Source organism: Dermatophagoides pteronyssinus, unplaced genomic scaffold (genome assembly GCF_027571235.1).
Source record: "Dermatophagoides pteronyssinus isolate colony J.1.1.1.1 unplaced genomic scaffold, Derpt_VIB-CSIC_2022.12 sq0001, whole genome shotgun sequence".
NCBI lineage: Eukaryota > Metazoa > Arthropoda > Arachnida > Sarcoptiformes > Pyroglyphidae > Dermatophagoides > Dermatophagoides pteronyssinus.
In genome coordinates, this window is record NW_027461525.1 from 3,219,328 (window position 1) to 3,239,084 (window position 19,757).

The 19,757-nt window shown below is 27.6% G+C and overlaps 1 protein-coding gene across 4 annotated transcripts; it reads right to left on the reverse strand.

Moving 5' to 3' along the window:
* Positions 1–18,613, reverse strand: Cip4 (formin-binding protein 1-like Cip4). Of its 4 annotated transcripts, none has more exons than XM_075824457.1 (7): positions 18,330–18,613; positions 2,968–3,134; positions 2,012–2,912; positions 1,665–1,783; positions 1,011–1,595; positions 830–945; positions 1–771 (listed from the first exon to the last, which is right to left on the reverse strand). In XM_075824457.1, exons 1-7 carry the CDS (start codon positions 18,351–18,353, stop codon positions 536–538), a joined length of 2,148 nt encoding a protein of 715 aa, XP_075680572.1. In that variant the 5' UTR covers positions 18,354–18,613; the 3' UTR covers positions 1–535. The 4 variants fall into 4 exon arrangements, with proteins under 4 accessions (XP_075680572.1, XP_027198870.2, XP_027198869.2 ...); XM_027343069.2 differs by lacking the exon at positions 18,330–18,613 and adding an exon at positions 12,716–13,155 and having other exon boundaries at positions 1,665–1,762; XM_027343068.2 differs by lacking the exon at positions 18,330–18,613 and adding an exon at positions 12,716–13,149.
* Between the last annotated feature and the right edge of the window lie 1,144 nt (positions 18,614–19,757).

The window sequence follows — 19,757 nt, forward strand, 5'->3', positions numbered from 1 at the left end:
TTCGTAAATTCAAAACATAAACTGTTGTTATTTTTTTCATACAATTTGATTCAACAAAAAAAAATAATAAACAGAAAGAGGAAATATTGATGATGGCCAAAATACATGAGAATTGTCAAAAAAAATAATTTCTAACAAAAACATGCCAAAAAAATATATTCAAAAAAATACAATGAATTCATAAAATAATTGATAACAATTAGAAAAAAAAGAAAATAATAATTCCGTTGTATTCGAGTAATTCAGATCGATTAGTTTGAGACAATTTTAAGAGGTTAATCAGATGAAGAGACAATACGTGAAATCAAGATATATGAATATCTTTTTGTGTTTTTTGTGTATGTCAAAATGCTTTGATTTAATCAGTTATTTGATTTTGTCCATTGGTGATGTCCCAAAATTGATTTGAAATCAATGTTTAAGTGTAAATGAGAGAAGCATTCAGGATTCATCATTGATTGCCATTGTCAATAAATGTTGACGATGAAGCTGAGTATATCACGATTATTCCAATGATTGTTTTTATTGATATTTGTTATGCGGTTGTTGTTGTTGTTGTTGTTGCAGTAGCATTATTGGCTGCAATCGCCATATGACCGTTGTTGGTCAGATTATTGTCATAGAGATTGCATTCTATATAAGTGGTAGGAACGAAACCTTCTTCAAAAACCTCACGTAGCCGACGTACACGAGTCCAACCATCACCTTGATCTAATTCAATCAGATCAAATTCTTCACCTTCATCCATATTAATTGAACCTTCATCTTGACCTAAATGAATTAAATAGACAACTAAGTTTAAATATTCGGAACTTATGAATGGACAAACCTTCGAAGGCATATAAAGCTTTAGCTGTGCCTAGCACGATTAATGTTTCCTCAAAATCTTCTTCATCAGCATTTGGTGCTGTCGTTTGATCATCATGACTGGATTCATTTAGCGAACTGAATTAATTGAAATTCGGGATTGAAAATAAATCGATAGAAATGAAGTTTTTATATAGACTTACATATCTTGATCGGATTTCGCTTTTCCATTGAAGAAATTTCCATTAAATGATCCACCGTTGGTGGTAGGCGCATTCGAATTTCCATTAGTTTTAACAAATGGACTTGTTGGCGTTGTAGCAGAAGGATTCATTGAATATTTATTAAACAATGAATTGGCCGCTTGCATCAAACCAGTGTGAACACTACTACCACCACCACTACTTCCATATGGTGATCCATTCGAACCATTAGAATGATTATGCAATGATGTTTCCGATTCAGATCGCGAAACAGAATCATTAGAATTATCAGAAATGCTATTACGATGATTGCTTGTCGTTTGTCCATTTTGGGTGGAATTATTACCACCATTCAATGTTGCTGTTGAGACATTAGTAGAATTTAGTGTTGTAGATGATCTATTCTGTAAACCGGGAGTAGTGTTTGACCCCAATACGCCAGACAACATCGTCTGATATTTTTTCAGATCAACATCAAGTTTTTCCAATTTTTGCATGCATTCAGTCAATTGTGCGTTAACTACTTGCGGATCACCAAGTTTCGGGTTATCCTGATATACTTGACGCATTTTCAACAATGCCTCTCTATTTTATAAAAGGATAGTTGATAATTCATTAAATACAACCAATCGAGTTTCTAAAGATGTTAATTACCTGACACCATTTTCCTGTTGAATATTCGATTGTATGAGATCAATTTTTGATTGAATACGTTTACGGCGTTGATTCGGTGGCAAATCAGAGAAATCATCCTTTGAATCATCATGACCAGACTGTTAAGAATAAAATATTGCCATTAGTTGAAAATTCACATTTTTTCTAACAAGTCAAAAAATTTACTTACAGAAATATAAAGAAAAAAATAGGGTTTGAAAAATTAAAAAGCAGTAGCAGACAAAGAATAAGAAAAGAAATGAAAATAAAAATTCGTATAAAATGCAAACAAGGCCAACCAAGATGAGGAAATATAAATGAGTTGGAAGAAACTGATATAAACTTACTTTATTTGAACTGAATATACCAAATATACCACCACGCTTACGAAATTTGGCTGCTGAAAGTGTTCCACGAAACGTATCCGTACATACAGATTTTGAATAGTGTAAGGATGTCGAACCAGATGTAGATTTATGATGACTTAAACCATTATGGCCGTTACTACCATTCGAACTGTGAACACTGGCACCATCTGAGCTATCACCATTGCTAATTGAATCATCAATACAACGTGGATTCGAAAGATCTTCGAAAGGAAAATCACCCGGTGGATCGACACCGGATTTATATTTCTCTATCACTAGCCTAGAATCTTCTTTTGGATTGATTAACTCTGATGCTTCGACAATGCCGTCGATACACTTTTCTATGATGGGCATCACTTTTTGTCGAATTTGAGCACACTGAAAGATATAGTTGCGTATACATTGTGATCGGCGTTCTTCCATGTCCTGAAGCTGATGGAAAACACGAGGCATAAGTTCTGAGTAATGTTGCCGCTGTAGATCATTGGTCCTTTGTAAATGTGTCGCATAATCAGATTTTGCATCATCACACATTGATGATTTAGATAATGAAATTAATCGTGCTTTTTCCACTTCGGCACGTGAAAGATTAAGATCGGCATCAGCTTTCAGATAATTTTCATGCGCTTTTTCCGATTCGCGAAATGCTTTTTCGTAACTGCGTTTTGATTTTTCCAACATCGAAATAGTCTGTTGCAATGAATTTTGTAGTTTTGTACCTTCTTGCAGGTATCGTTTACGTTCATCTTTGAGCTCTTTTAAAACGGTACCAATTTCTTTCACAATATTCAAAGAAAGCTCTTCGGCAATGATTTCATGTTGGCCAGCAATATCGGTTATTTCTTTTAATGATTTATTGAATGCTTTTATCACCGTACACCTATGTATGTTAAAGCGAAATTATTAAAAGATGATTGATAGAATAAATTGCTTACATATTATCTTCTTCATCTTTTCTCTTGATTTGATAATTTTTGGACAGTCGCCGTAGTTTGGCTGCATAATCGATTTCGATGGCGGCCAAATCCCGCGAAAATTGTCCATATTTATCCAACAAATCTATTGACTTATTTGTATGAGATGCAATATTATCGTATTGATCCTGTAAAGAAAAAACGAAAAAAAAGTTAGAAAATCTATTTTATTTAATTTAAACGGGAAAATTCAATCTAATTTATCAATAATATCGAATGATCTGTGAGTCGAAACAAAAAAAAACTATGGAAACACACATGAAAATCACAAACGAATGGCTCAAATGTTTCATGTTCCTCTCCATAATGAAGATGAGTGATCATTGACGGTGGATAATGAACATTTGTCTGTAATGATGGATCATCAAAATAGTAATGATGATGATACGGTGATGATGATGTAGTGGACAACATTATATTTGTATATTTTTAGCTTGAATAGCTTTATTTTTGATTATTTTTGGTCAACGATTAAAGTATACTGATGATGATGTTGTATTTAATTGTTTTTCGAAAACTAAATGTTGATTTGGATGATGATGATGATGATGATGATGATGATGATGATGATGATTGGGGAAGATTTCTTTTTTTAGGTCGATGACAAAGATTATTTTTCTGAAACTTCGCCAAAAACTAAACAAGAACAATGTTTTTCAAACTTTCTTGAACGAGAAATTCTGCCGATTTTTTTTTGAAAACCCTGAACTTAAAAAACAAAGTCATACACAGAAAAACACTTTGAATAGTGATGACAATCGGTTTTTGTTAACCGGCTTTTTCAAAAACAAACGGGTTGACTTTTTATTAAAGATATCTTGCCAAATGGAACGTGTGAAAAAAACTTTTCATCATCCTAAATAACCAAACGATGATGAAGATATGAGCAGCATGGAAAATGAAAATTTGGGAAAAATTTCAATTGTAAATAAATGAAAAAATTTATCCAAGTCTAAGACACTTTGTTTGTTGCTTATTAAATGAATGAACGTGTGCGTGTGTAAGCATCAATCAAATCTGGTCAGTCAAAACGATAAACAAGGATGATAATTTCGACAACAAAAGGAACGAAAATACTGGATTTAATTTGAAAAACATAACCACAAATTTATCTTTCTCGCTTTGATCATTTTAACAATCTCTAAAATAATTGTCAATTTCTCTTCATTTTTTAAAAGCTCTATTCAATGACCTCCCTTTCTCTAGCTGTATAAATCCATGCCAAAGGCGGAACTAAATACAAGGCAGAAAAGTCAACATTTTTTTTGCTAATAGCTATTACGGAAACGTTATAACAAGGATCCATAAACACATAAAAGGAAATTTATCAAAATCGATAATTTTTGTCGATTAATTACTATAATTAGTTTATGTGCTCATGTATTTCGATTTTGTCATAAATCAATAATTTAACATTGAATGTATAGCATTCTATTTGAAGGTATATTTCCAAAAATAAAAATTTTGTCAATCTCAAAAAATCATGAAATTTAGCTACATTTAATTAATTATGTTTGAAAAATCAAGCAGATTTTAATGTCAACAACCAAAAAAGGATGCTGCTGAAGTAACGGAAACGGAAAAAATATTTAGAGTAAAAAAAATCAATCATAAATGTTTGTTTCCTCATAAATATTATTGTTCTAAAGTTTTTTAGGATAATAAAAATTCAATTTTAATTTATGGCCAAGTATGAACGAAATAAAATCGAGAAAATTTAGACCACAATGAAAGCCGATGCCTTGTTCGCTTTTTTTTAAAATAGGTAAATTGTCACCAGTATGTGGTACACATCATCATCATTGAAATGCGCCCACAATTTTTAGTAAAACAAAAACAAATCATAAAAGACAAACGAAAATCTTGTTTGTCTTTAATAATGATGATGATGATCAACACGATGAATCGAAAAAAGAAAAAATCTAAAATTTAGGTGCCATACGAGAAAATATTTCTTTTTCCCTTATTTTATAACTTGAATATGATAAGGAAATTTTTCAATGAATGTTTATATCACATGTAGGCATTGTATAATAGGCAATAACCTATTTGTTGTTGTTCGAGTTTATTTAAATGAAAATTTTTGACTCATCTTAGTACAACGTAATATCATTACTATGTGATGCATCATCATACTAGAGACATTTGATTCGGGAAATACATATAAAATAAATTCAATGAAAAAATGGATATAGTTGATGAAACTAGTTCATATCATCATCACCATCATCATGATAGTCGTTAAATTGCTCATATAATGATGTTTACATCATTATTATCCACTATACATTATGCATAACATAATGTGTGTAACAGACAGCCAAAATGCATATTAACCCAAAATTCATTGTTGAGGTTTATTTTATTTTAATATATATTGTTATAAGTCATATAGCCAAAAGCAATGTCATAATCATTATCTTATGTCGAAGATATAAAATGATGATGATGATGATGCTACAAATTTTAGGATGAAAATTATTCAATGTAAAGAAAAACAACAACAACAAAAATCTGTGCCATTTAGTTTGTATATGTGGGGGCGTGAAAGGAGGCTACTTGAAATGAACAACAAAAACAAAAACAAAATCATTTCATTAATATAAACACGATGATCATGTTATCATCAGTATTAATCATAATCGATTTACATAGAAAACATCAGAATTGAATTCAAAATATGAAACTAATTAGAAACAAAACAAAACCAACAAAAAAAAAGAATCGTATCACTAAATAAGGAATGATTGTTTGATATTCAATAAACATGGATTATAGGCAATGTAAATTAGTTTGTTTTTACATTTTCAAGAAAAAAAACAAACAATTATTTCGTAAAATAAAATGAATCCTTGTATGAAAATAGAAATAAAAACATTGGAATCTAAAAATGGAAATGAAATTATATTTTTTTTTCGCCGGTATGCGTATTTGAAGCCCTAATAAGCTATTATAACAATGGCAATGAGAGAAAATGCAAACAACAAATTTGAAAGAAAAATTTACGAAATGAAAGGAAATGAAAATAAAAAATTAGAAACTTCCAAACATCAATGTTGTTTTTTTTTGGCCAAAATTGAACCAATCACAAAAAAATGGTAAATAATTTTGTTACTTCAACTTTCGTAACAATAAAATCAGCAATATAAAAATATCACAATGAACAACAACAGGTAAATAACTAATAAATGTGATATTTCTATCGGGAAGAATTATCGATAGAATCGTCATTTTCAAAATAATAAGACAGGGAGAAAAAATATTTTGTAAACATGTAATCAATGAAAATTGTGAAAAAAAATTTCAACAACAATTTTTTTTTGGATTCACATCAATCAATGAGGATGATGATGGAATAATAATTCAACCATAACAAAAGTATGAAGAGACAGGGAAAAGATCTGGCAATTGAATTGAATTGAATTGAATTCATTCATTCATTCATTGCAAAAAAAAAGTAGAAAAAAATTAGCTTAATAGCCTATTGTTGTATATTTTTTCAATTCTTTATTAATCAGACAAGGACTTAAGGTGGAAAAAAGACCGGTAGCACAAATATATGAATTTTTTTTTTTGAAAATTGATTTTGTTGAATCGTTGAACTTTGAAATGCACTATGTCTAGGTATTTTTTTCAACAATTACCCTTCCACAGAAAATACAAAGATAATAATTTGCCATTTTCTATTCAATGAAAGTCTTATCTCATGAGAAATTTTTAGTGAAGAAAAAAATTCAATTTATAGTTGTTAATTTCATTCAGAAGATTATGAAATGAATGAAGAAAAAATAATCTAATCCATCTTTATTGGATAAAATATGAAAAAGCAAAAAAATCGATTACATACTTGCTTTATTCAAATATTGGAGAACCTATAGCCTCGAGGAACTTTCAGTTAATAATTTGAAGAAAAATCAAAGACCAAAAAAAATTACTTCTTCAATGTTCATTCATCGATATAAAGTGTAATCGTGAGTGAAAAAAGTCTATAATTAGACATGTTGAGTTATGTAGAAACATGTTTGTATCATTTAATCAGATTCAATTCATAGATTTCTATAGATTATTTAACAAACACCGGGTCAATCAATCAATTTCGACAGGATTAGATATTAAAAAAAGAAAGAAAATAAACATTTTAACTTTTTCAAAAAAAAACTAAGCAACTGTTGACCAACTGACCAGGTAGCAAGCTATCGAGAATTTTTTTTCCCATTTCATCATAAAAATAAAAACTTTTAAATTAATTTGCAAAAATATGACCAAAAATAAAGATAATAAATGAATCGATATATTCATAAATCCTTTTGCACCGAAAAATATAAATATCGTTCCTATGAGAAATTGATTTAAAAGTTTGATTTTTTTTTCTTTTACTATAAAATCATCTCATTTTTATGGATTATACATATAATGATGTCCGATAAAATTACAGAGGCTAAGAAATGAACAAATACAAATATGGGTCATTGTAAAGGCCAAACAAATATCAAATTTGAATGCCGAATCAAATTTAAATAAACAAAGTTTGTCAGTATGATATGAACACGAAATGATTACAATGATTGATAACTTTTATAACAATAAGATGTTTAAGTATGTGTGGATCATCAAATCGATATGTAGTTGTTGGACATAAATTATGATGACCGTCAATTATCCATCATAATCCTAAGCAATTCAATCAAACTGGAACAGAAAAAAATGTTGACTTTTTATATCTATTTCGAATGAAATTAACTCAAAAGAACATAACATATGTAAATTTATTAAGATTGATGTGATGCATAGACACACACACACACACACACTTAGTGGCTTAGACTTGGATTTCTTATGAAACAAATTAGATCACCAACAAACAAAATCAACACAACAATAGACATGATGAGAAATTGATAACGAACAGAAAGGTTTCAAAACAAAAACAAAACAAAACGATTATTCATTGTTCATCAATATGATTTGTAGCAAGCAAATTAACAATACTTTTGGAATGTTGAAATTTTTTTTTAGTTAAACACAAACAAATAAGCATAAAACATTGGTAGAAAAACAATGATAATAATTTTAACGAATGACAATAAGAAGAAAAATTAAAACCGGAATTTCTTAAATTAACAAAAAATAAAATTCAATCCGATTGAAAATAAGCACTAGTTCAAGCAATCTTCGTATCAAGATACGAATGACATTTACACACACACATGCAAACTTTTATGACAAAGATCAGAATATGAATGTGTAATGTGTTTTTGTTTTCATATTACAATAATCATCATAACATTTTTTTTACAACATTTGTTACTCTCAATTCTTTTATAAACATAAACATTTCTGAATAACCAGAAATGCCAAAGAGAGAGAAAGAGAGACGAGCAGAAGCAACATCAAAGAAATGTTTTTAATATCATTTTACTCTTTTTTTACTATGTTGATGTAAACTGGAACTTTTCTCTCACAAACGAATTTCCCGATTCGAAATATTGAGAGATCAAGTATTTTTTGTTTGCCAGTGTCTTGTTTTGAAATTGTTTTAGTTTGGTTTTTCTAAATTTTTTACAATCAATACGAAATTAAAAACCGAACGAAGAGAGCCAAAATATTATTGACCGAATAACAAAAGCAACCATTCAATCTGTCCTGTACAATAAAACGAACAATTATGACGCCCAACTTCAACAACAAAAAAAAACAACGAGGAAACCTTGATGATGATAAGGAATGAAATTCCAAAAGACAATGGCAATCATCATCAGATTTTTTTTGTTGTTGTTCATTTTTGATTATTATTATTATGATTGTGGAGAGAAAATGAAAACGATAAAAAAATTGGGAAGAAAATTATGTCGAGAACAGAAAAAAATAAGTCAACTAAATAAATGACAAAACAAATCTATTTGATCGTTATATTTTCCAGTTTATCTGGAGGGTCTAAATTTAGAATTTAAAATTGCATCAATCATTTATGATGATGATGATTTAAAATTCTTTGAATGTTTTATAACCAACAGCAACAACATCATTAAAACACATTATTTTATCACTATTTTTATATTCATCTAAAGTGATTGAATTTTGAAATAAAATTTCAATAATGACCATTAAACCATAACAGAGATAATGATCAATATGAATCTCATCAAAAGAATTCTTATCGATTGCAAAACAAAAATAATACACGAAACATTTTAGATGTGGTCGATAAATTTATATTTGAAACAACAAAAAATTTGTAAAAAATAAAAAAAAATGTAATTTTAAAGAAGGACCATCATCAATTTTTTACGGGATTCATAATTTATTACTAGAAATGTTAATATTATCGGCATAATCATTTTGTTTTTGTTTGTTTGTTTGTTGTTGCTGAAGTGGAGAAAAAAGGGGTGAGGAGAGTTACATTGAATTTTTTTTTGTTACCTCACAATTTTGATTTGATTTTAAGTTAAATTTAGATTTTAAATTTTTTTTCCCATTTTTTTCGATTGTTAGTGGTTATAAAATCATAAAGGCAATAGTGTATATTCCAATAGACGTCATGAATAAATGCATTTTTTGAAAAAAATCTCTCGGTAAAATATAAAAAACAGGTAGTAGACGGACAAGAGAAAGAGAGAATCATTGAAATGAAAAAAATTTCCGAAAAATAAAAAATTTTCCCTGCCAAAAACCAAGTTTCACGCGATGACAAACTAAGCCGATAAAAAATTTAAAAAAGATTTGTTATTTACTGTTAAAAATATGTGGAAATGATTTTCATCTTGATCATTTTGCACTCAATTTTGCAACTCATCATCATAATCATCATCAACATTAGTTTATTAATATTGAAACATCAAGGTTAATGACGATGGTTTATTTCCGATCAGTGAATGTTAAAAAAATATATAAATAATCTTTTAAGGACTTAATTAAACTATTTCATCATCAATGTTTTTTTTCAATAACCGTATGTATGGTGGTTATGCGAAAGTATGTTAAACTTTGATATGGTCAAGACAAGACAATAGATGTATTTATCGTAAAATAGAGATTACAGTGATAAAACAAAAGAGTCATCATTGTTTCAACAACAACAAAATTCACAAATCATCATAATCGTTAGACATGATTATACCAAACTAGAATAATTTGATCGGTTATAGTGAAAGAAATAGATAAAGAAAAAAAAATCAACTTCAAAAGACACACCTCTGCTTCATAAGATATATTCAATCCAGTCTATCAATTATCTATCATCATAATCATCGATGATCATGATGAATGTACCGTTATAAATGAAATTCGTGTATCATAATCACGATGAAAGAGATATCTTGGTGAATGGTTTATGATAATCATCTTTAACTCTATGCCGTCTCTTTTAAAATTAGAATTTGACCACAGGATTATTATACATTTGAATTTTCAAATACACCAACACAAACAAACACGAAAATATTTTATTCAAACAAAATGAAAACCAAATTAGCGTGAATATCGTGTGAAACTTTTTTAAAAAATCAATCGTCAAAAAAAAGATCGGCTTTCATTTCAGTAATCTCATACATAATCAAGCCGACATAATTATAACCAAAAAAAAAGAAAGAAAAAAGTGTTGACTAAATTGACCGTCAACAAACAAACCAGGATTTGAACAAAATAGATCGGCTATGTATGTATCAAATGTATCGAAAAAAAAACTTGTTGGCCCAATTAATGCATGTTTTGATTAAATTCAATTTTCTATATATGAGCCACCTAGAGCGATCTTTACTGAAATTTCAATGAAGTGTACCCGTATTTCTATCGAAAAAAAAACATCAAATGGATTGATGAAATCATAACCAGAAAGAAAATTTGAAAAGAAAGGTGTGAAAATAATTAATTTTCTAATTATTATTATTATATCGATCAATATCATCTATCAGAAATAATTGATTTTAATCATAAGTAATTTCCAGATGATTGATTCGTTTATTAATCAAAAACCTAAACTGAAATATTGATAATGGCTTAGCCTTCATCATAATTTGAGAAGATAAATTAAAGAAAAAACGAAAAGAAAAATTGAGGTTAATTAATCATTTCAAATAAGGAAGCAATGTGTGAAAAAAATAATGAGAAAAATAAAATCGATTTCAAATTATCGATCAAAATTTTTTTGATCTTATAATCATATTGAACAAAATAAAGAATAATTATAATCGGATTCGATTTGATTAGAATTAAGTGATAAGGAGGCAACCATTATGACTATACAACTATTCAATAACCTGAGGATCAAATCGACATCAAATAAATATTGGATCATGCCAATCAAATCATCATTTTTCAAAAAAAAAAATCAAGCGGAATCAATGAAATATGAGAGTGAAAGGAAACAGAACAAACTTTAGAATTATGTGAATTATAAGCGAGAAAAAAACTCTTGCACGTCGTGTTTTTTTTATATCGATCATCGTCAATAGAAGCCATCACAATACCATGATGGATGAGGTAAATGAACACACTACTTGAATAGAAATTATCAAAATTGAGTTAAAGACAGGAAATATTTATTTGATTGTTGTTGTTGTCAGGGTGGAAAATTGTCGATATAAACTCATTCAATATTTTTAAAAAAATTTTGTGCCGATATATTTTCACCATCATCGAATTTCGAACCTATGAAAAGTGATCGATGTTTTTTTCAACTCATCGATAAATTGAATTAAATATCATGATGATTTAAATTTTACACACAAGTACCATATTATATCATGAATAATTTATTTTATCAATAAATATGGGGGCTAAACAACCACAGGATAGGAGTGTAAGATGAATGATTTTTTTTGTTTCAGCAAAACAATGACGCAAAAAAAGAAATCAAATTGAAATCGATAATAATGCAATTGAATTACATTTTTTTTGAGTTTATCGAGTAAAATGGACATACGTCAAAATTGTGATCAGAAAAAAAACATCCGTCCAAATTTCAGTTCGATTCTTTCGTTATTTTTTTTCAATCGAAATGATAGGCAGGAAGTTTTTACAACTGAAAAAATTGCATTTGTTTAAAAAAAAATCTGTTTATTGTTCATTCAAAAAAAAACGACAATTTCAAGATCAAGGATTTGTTTTTGTCAACCGGATACGACGATATATTTGGGCATAATTTTACATTAAACTGAGATAAGATAATTAGAAAATTGGAAATTTCAATTCAATCATAAAATTTGAAATTTTTATTTTATCATCTAGTTACGAAACATGACCAAAAGATGGCGAACATAATACTGTTGGTTAAATTATGATTATCATTTTTTTCAAATAAACCCGATCGTATATCATTCAATATCTTTGTTTAGAGATATGAAAGCAAAGCTTGAAAGATATGTAAAAATCTCGTGACTTGTATTCATGTTTCATCTGAATCAAATGCATTCATATTTATCAGCGATGATAATAATGGTTGGCCTTCATTAGACCACACGATCAAAAATAAAATCAAAAAGCAGACAAACATAATGAAACAAAACAAAACAAAAAAATTTTCATAAGGAAGCTTGTTTCGATGTGCGAATGATCAAAAAACAATAGAATCATTATCATTATTATGACCACAACAACAAAAAAAAACCTTACATCAGTGATGATATAGAAACAAAAAATCCATCTTCGAAAACAAAATATACATTGTTTTATCAAATGAACAATTGGTGAACTAAAAAAACTATGTCCTTACCTTAACTAGATTCAATGTACGATGAAAATCATCATCAAGATCCAATAATGAAACAAAATCAAAACTATAATGATGATGGGCCATCGTCATCGTTTGATTCGTAACTGTTGGACTTTTCAATGATACAGGACTATGTACCATTGATGAACGATTACTGTTGCTGTTGCTATTGCTGCTGTTACTATTGTTATTCATATTAGCAGCCATATTAATTGCCATTATACTACCCGACATTTTGGCTGGTGCTGATGTTGATAATTCCAAAACAGATGTCGATGGTGATAATGATGATGAAGCTTGTGATTTAATTGTCATCGAAGATGTATACATTTGTTTACGTTTCGATAGTAAGCTTAAATTCAACAATTGCATGATGAACTATCTAATTTAACTAGATCTTTTGATCTTCTATTTTGTTAATATATATTAATCTATTTTTATGTTGATAACTATAAGAATATCTTAGATGGACACAAAAAAAACAATAACGATTGTTCAAAGAAAGGCCGGAGGATCATTCATAGTGATGATAATAATGAAAAAAACACTAACAATAAAAAGACAAAAATGTTGATTGTTTTTGCAAACAAATTGATTGTAGAATGAATGAATGAATGAATAAAGAATTAAAATGATTTTGATATCAAAACTTTTTATATATAAACATCTTTCAACGAACAAAAATGACGTTGTTGTGATTCGATTTGTTGAAGAAATTCGATCAACACTTATTCTGAAATATACATAAATGGATAGAATATCAATCCATTATTTGTCTTTTTTATCGTTCATATATGCTTTTGTTCAACGAAGGAAAAAAAGTAAAGATAGTACAATAAATATTCAAATCATAAAAAGATGAAAATCGATATAGTTCCATTTACAAAAATATAAATACCTTGACAAGCAAAAAAGAGAGTATCCGATTTAGGGAAATTCTAACATTGTTATTCAATTCATCGATCCTAAGCATAATCATCCTAATCATCATCATCAGATGATTGCAAAAAAACAAAATCAATATTAACAATATCAAATTTTATTGATATTTTATCAAAAAGAATATGACGCATTTTCTTTTATCATACATTATTATTGTAATAATTATCCCATAGTGATCATCAGATTGAAGAAAAAATATTATTAATCAAATCGTAGTTAAAAATTTTTTAATCACTTTTTAGGCAAATGGACTTAAACATTAGATCGATAACAAATTGAAAAAAGAATTGTTGACATGCGATCTATATTAATATTTGTTTATGTCATAATGAATAATAACATCGATGATTAATATGATTCAAATAAGAAATGATAAGTAATATGGTAATCATCCAGTTTCATTTGTAATGTATTCTTCTTCTCTCTATCACGAATTATTGCAATTAAGTTCGGCGTCATAACAAAAAAAAAAAAAAAATCTTGCAATCATAGCATGCAACGGCCATCAGGACCAACTCTTTTTTCTTTGTTAAAGTTGTATCCCCCTCTCCTGAAGAAATTATTTAAACTACCTACATAATTATATCTCTATTGTAATTGGTAAAACCGATGAATTTCACAATCAATTTAAAAAAAAAAAACAGAAAAAAACAACAAACATTTTGGATGGAGAAATGTAGATCAAACAAATTGATCGATCAAATCAATCGATAATTGATCCGAGTTAAATGTAAACAAACAAACAAAAAACGAGAACAAGACTAAAAAAAACGTTCCATTTCGATACTGCTTGCATACAAATACAGGAAAACAATTGGGTTTTTTACTTCGGATGATCAATCACATGCTACTTCTATATGGTTTTAATTTCAATTTTCTTCTTGAACCAAACAATGATAATAATCATCAGTTTGAAAAGATAATCAGGGTTGATGACCATGTGACATGATGATCCAAACAACAAAAATATGTGAGTTGAATTGATTTTAAACGTTTCATAGATGATCTAAATTTTAGTCGCCCACACACACACATACACATGAATGAATGAACCAAACCCGAATAGCATCGCCAATGATAGTGATTATATCTGTAAGTCGATCTGTCATCATTTAAAACAATGAAGAAATGAAAATATCTCGTTTTCGGAAAGCCAACATACAAACCATAGCTTTGAGTTTCCGGCTTAGGAGAGACTAAAAAAACTAAAACATTTTTGGATCAATCAAATAATCAACAGGCTTATTCATTTGACACATTTTATTAGTATGCAATAGAAATTGATTTTATGTTGGCCTTGAAATAATTCATTGAATTCAAATAGACCAATAATTTTTTAATCAATAAACGATCCATCAATGATTGAAAATAATCAAGTTGTCAAACAAGTTGACAGATATCAGTGTATCATCGCTTCGATAACTAGACATATAAATTGTACAGCAAAAAAAAACCTTCAAATACATATTTAACTATGTCCTAAGGGGGACAACAATGTCAACAGGAAATGATCACACCATTGATCAATTTCTATTAATAAAAATTTCAACCATAAAAAAATGAATAATGAAAAAAAAGAAAAGAAAAAAACAATGTAAAGAGTCGACGTAGTTTTCCGGTCTAATTTTTGTTCTTTATTTAAATGCCGAAAACAACAACAACAAAAAAATTTCGATAAATGAAAATGTTTATCGGGCGTTTATATGAATAAAAGATCGATTAAATGTAGAGAAACTCGGTCAAATAGACAAGAAAATTAATAGGAAATGCTTTGGAAAAAAATGCACAACAATCGAATCAAAATCAAATGATTGTAAATAAATGTAAATGAACATCACCCAATCGACAAAAGTGTAAACCGATGAAATCAATAGAAACAATAAAACATTGAACATAATTCGAATGAGATAATGAAAGAAGGACAGAACAAAAACAATGTCACACGTTATTTATCAAACTTCATTATGATAATATTAATGATAATGATGTGATTATTTTGTCTAACCTGTTAATTTATTGTTGAAAATATAAGCAATTATATGACAATGAAAAATCATCATTTAGATTAGATTGTTGGATCTTTGACGAAAAAAAAATTCTCACAGTAATTATCAATTCTTCAGCTGTAAAAATTATTATTACAATGGAACGTGTTATTCACAAGCAAACATAACGTATGTTAGCCATTGTTTTCACTTTTTTTCATTAGCTTAGCATGAAATAACATCTCATATATAATAATAAAACTATCATCATTTTAATTATAACAAACGATAGTAAAATTTTCCTTTTTCAAAAGTAATTTGTTTCAACACCATCATCACGAATTTAAATGTAGTATGAAAATGGAAAAAAATTGAAGTTTTCTTTCTCTCTTTTTCTGGTTGACCAATCAACTTATAGGAAACAAACCAAGCCTCTCAAATTTTTTACTTTTAACAAATTACTAAACAAACTGCGTAATTAATAATAAAAAATAGATACATTTTAACAAGAATATTTTCATCGAAAATGAATCATGAAAATTCTTCGACGAAATTATAGATAAATTATTGAGAAGATAACATGAATATTTGTATTAGATAGAAATTATCTTCCTACAAATATAAAAAAGAAAATTTTTCAAAAAAAAATCCAAAAATAACCTGTATCAACAAAAAAAAAATTCATTACAATTTGCTACACTATGATTCCTTTTTAATATATTTTTTACGTGTTCTGATTAATATCTAAAAAAATCTTTCAAGCAAATGAATTTTGATCATTATCATGCATGCATGAAGACAGGAGAAAAAAACAATTTGGCACAAAGTGTCTCGTGAAAAACTTGTCAAAAGAAAAGTAACATGTTTTTTTTCATATAATGACAATTACATATCTTATATGGGCAGTGATATAATTTTTTTAAAAAAGAAATATCTTATTTTTAATGATCAAAATTATTGTTAGTAATAATCATATCATTCAACGATAATGAATTGAAAGTTGATGACATGTTTTTTTTTAAAAAATGGAATCCACATGGATTTCAAAATGTTGAATACACATGACCAATAATCAGCTATTGTTGTTGTTTATAACGAAAATGAAATTATCATTTGATAATCTTTATTAAGCAAATAAATCATTTTTAAAATAAAAATAAAACTACTGGATTTATTCTTCCTGTTTCAGATAAGATGGTTGCCAAGTGCGTATATTGATGTAATACAGTGGTAAACACATGACTAACTCTCTGTCATCTATAGGTTCAGGCTTCTGGATTCAATCAATCAATCAATGTTTTACAAAAAACAAAACAAAAAATTTGAATCAGAAATCATATGGATTTAACTTGTAAACAAAGTTATAAATCATCAAATCTCATAAATCGTTCAATGAAATGTTTTTTTAATAGGTCAAAGGTCAATGGTTATATAAATGACTTTCATTTAACAAATAATTTATACGACAAAAAAAGGACGCCATATGTAAACGCGAATAGGATTTTTATTCCAAAAAAAATTGCATAATGTTTTTCTTGTGTTGGAAATTTAATGGAGTTTGAGTTTATTTGAAGTGAATGTGCGCATATGTTTCAACCAACATAATTTTAAAAAAATAAGTAATAATTTCGAAAACAATCAATAGGAAATGATTATCAAATCAAAATTACAAAAAACATTTATGATTAAATGATTATAAAATTGCTATAATTATCAATGTATGTAATATGATTCTATAGCAATACAATCAATTGTTGACAAAACACAACATTTACAAAAGATTTAGAATCGAGCCCAAAAAAACAAATCAAATACATTGACATTGTAATAATATTGCTTAACATTAATCCAAATACATCATTGAAAAAGAATTCATTACCAATTTTTGTAAAGAAAAAATTATTAAAAAACAGCAAGAGTTGATAATATTACTTTCGAATAAGATTTAATTCAAAACAATGGTAATTGGGATTGAGCGTATTTAAATTTGAATTGAATGAAAAAAAAACAAAGCAAAAGATAATGATCGATATGATTTCATTTTATATATATGATTTCATTTTATATAATTATTATCATTACATACATTTAGAGTTCATAATAAGATTATCAAATTAATGATAAGCAACAAAATATGACCTTTTTCCGTTGAAAAGCGACAAGAAAAATGTCAACTTCTTTATGAAAGAACGAGATTTGCAATGTAAATTTTATGTAAGATAGAAATTATCTATTTTTTCTTCTAATTGATAAATGACACTAGCATTTCATTAGAAATCTAAAATCAATTTGCAAAAAAAAAAAAAAAATTATTAACATAAGCTTTATGTATGCTCCAAATTTTCATAGATTTATTTTCTCAAAAGAAATTCGAGTATTAAAAAATTCAAAAATTCAAAAAATTTTGGACATTCAAAATAAAAACATGATGAAAATCGGATGAATTTCTATGAACATCAGAAAAAGTACCGAACCGAAAAATACACGAGTTATGAATCATGGTTTCCAAAAATTATTGCAATTCAATTGAAATAATGATTTTATTTTGGTCCGATATTATCCGGTCACAGATCACTGTTTGAGAAGCTCTGTATCAGATCATTTGACATCATAACATAGATAAATTATATTTTCCTTTAGGATATTAACGGGTTTGATAAAAAAAGACTAAACTAAAACAAACTTACCCATAAATCTTCTCCCCAGCTCATGGCTGCGATGATATTTGGCTGTGTGTTTTGTTGGTTGATTTTCTATGTCGGTGTATGTGTTATTTGTTTTTTTTTCTATAAACTTTATGTTGAATTAATGATGTTCAATATGATGATAATTTTCCGGATGTCGATGACAACCGTTGTTGATGATTATTATTTTTATTATGAAGGAAATGAATGAATTTTTTTTTTGGTCAAAAATTAAAACATGTACCAAATTTTTTTTATCAAACAAAACTTGATAATTATATATTATATAAATGTGAATCAAACGATTATTATTGAAGTTGAAAACTTTATGGAGAAAAAAAATTCACATTTATTAACCGGTGAATTGAAAGTGGATTTGGTTTTAAGATAGAGACATTTGCGCAATAGAGATTTTCGGATTTATTTATCTATTGGTTTGGTTTGATTTGATTTGGTTTTTTGAAGATTTGGCTTATGATGAAAATTATATATTTTTTCTTAATTGAATTCAAAACATCCGACGACCTATCTTGTTAAGATGATGTCAACTTTTTATTTTTCGATGCAATATAAAGTGTGCAATGCTACACTTGTATGAATGTTTTAAAAATGAAACTTGACAAAAATTGTAATGAATTAGAAAAAGATTTTGATGACGAATTTTCTAAATTTAGGATCTAGAACTCTTCTAGGCGGTAATAAATGTTGACAAAACAAATAACAGTGTCAACCATCATTATTCATTCATTTGTTGAAACATCATAATTGTGTGTTGTTTGTTTTCGAATCATTATATAAGTGTTGAACAAGAGCAGAACTATGAATTATAAAGAGAATTCAGCTACAAGAAGAAGAAAAAAAAATGGTTCATTGTTATTTAATAATTGTCACCAAACAATAAAAAAGAATAAATAACTTACTCTTGAAACTACAACAGCGAAAGAAAATTAATTCCAAATCGATACATTGATATTAGATAGAATGGTTTACAATCAGACTAAAAAAAACGAAACAAAACAACAATAAAAGATTACAATCACCGGTAGATATATAAAAATAAAACATTACCCAATATAGAAAGGAAAAAAATGAATTAATGTTATTAGAAAAAAAGTTATTTTCTTCGTTCTTTTATTCGTTGATTGCTATTTGATTGTATATTTCAAATAGGATAGATAGATTAAATGTTTAAATTGAGATAGATATATAGATAGATAGATAGATTGATTGATTGATTGATCGTTCGATAATATGATGAATAAGTTATTGAGTGAATGAATGATTTAATCAAAAGATCAAGAAAAAAAAGGATTCGGAAATATTTAACAAATAAAAAAAATAAAATAATGACAAACAATAACAAAGAAAATAAGAAAATCATCGAAAGTAAATGTTTATGTTTGGTCAATTTTTGGAACCATTATGTTCAGC

What these genes read in the sequence shown, in the direction of transcription:
- Cip4 (XM_027343068.2), bottom strand. Translation starts at nt 13,087, where the DNA reads ATGCAATTGTTGAATTTAAGCTTACTATCGAAACGTAAACAAATGTAT. An exon ending in GTATATTCAGTTCAAATAAA is followed by an intron (nt 1,784 to 2,011) that starts GTAAGTTTATAT and finishes TATTCTTAACAG; the next exon opens with TCTGGTCATGATGATTCAAA. An exon ending in GCGAAATCCGATCAAGATAT is followed by an intron (nt 946 to 1,010) that starts GTAAGTCTATAT and finishes CAATTAATTCAG; the next exon opens with TTCGCTAAATGAATCCAGTC.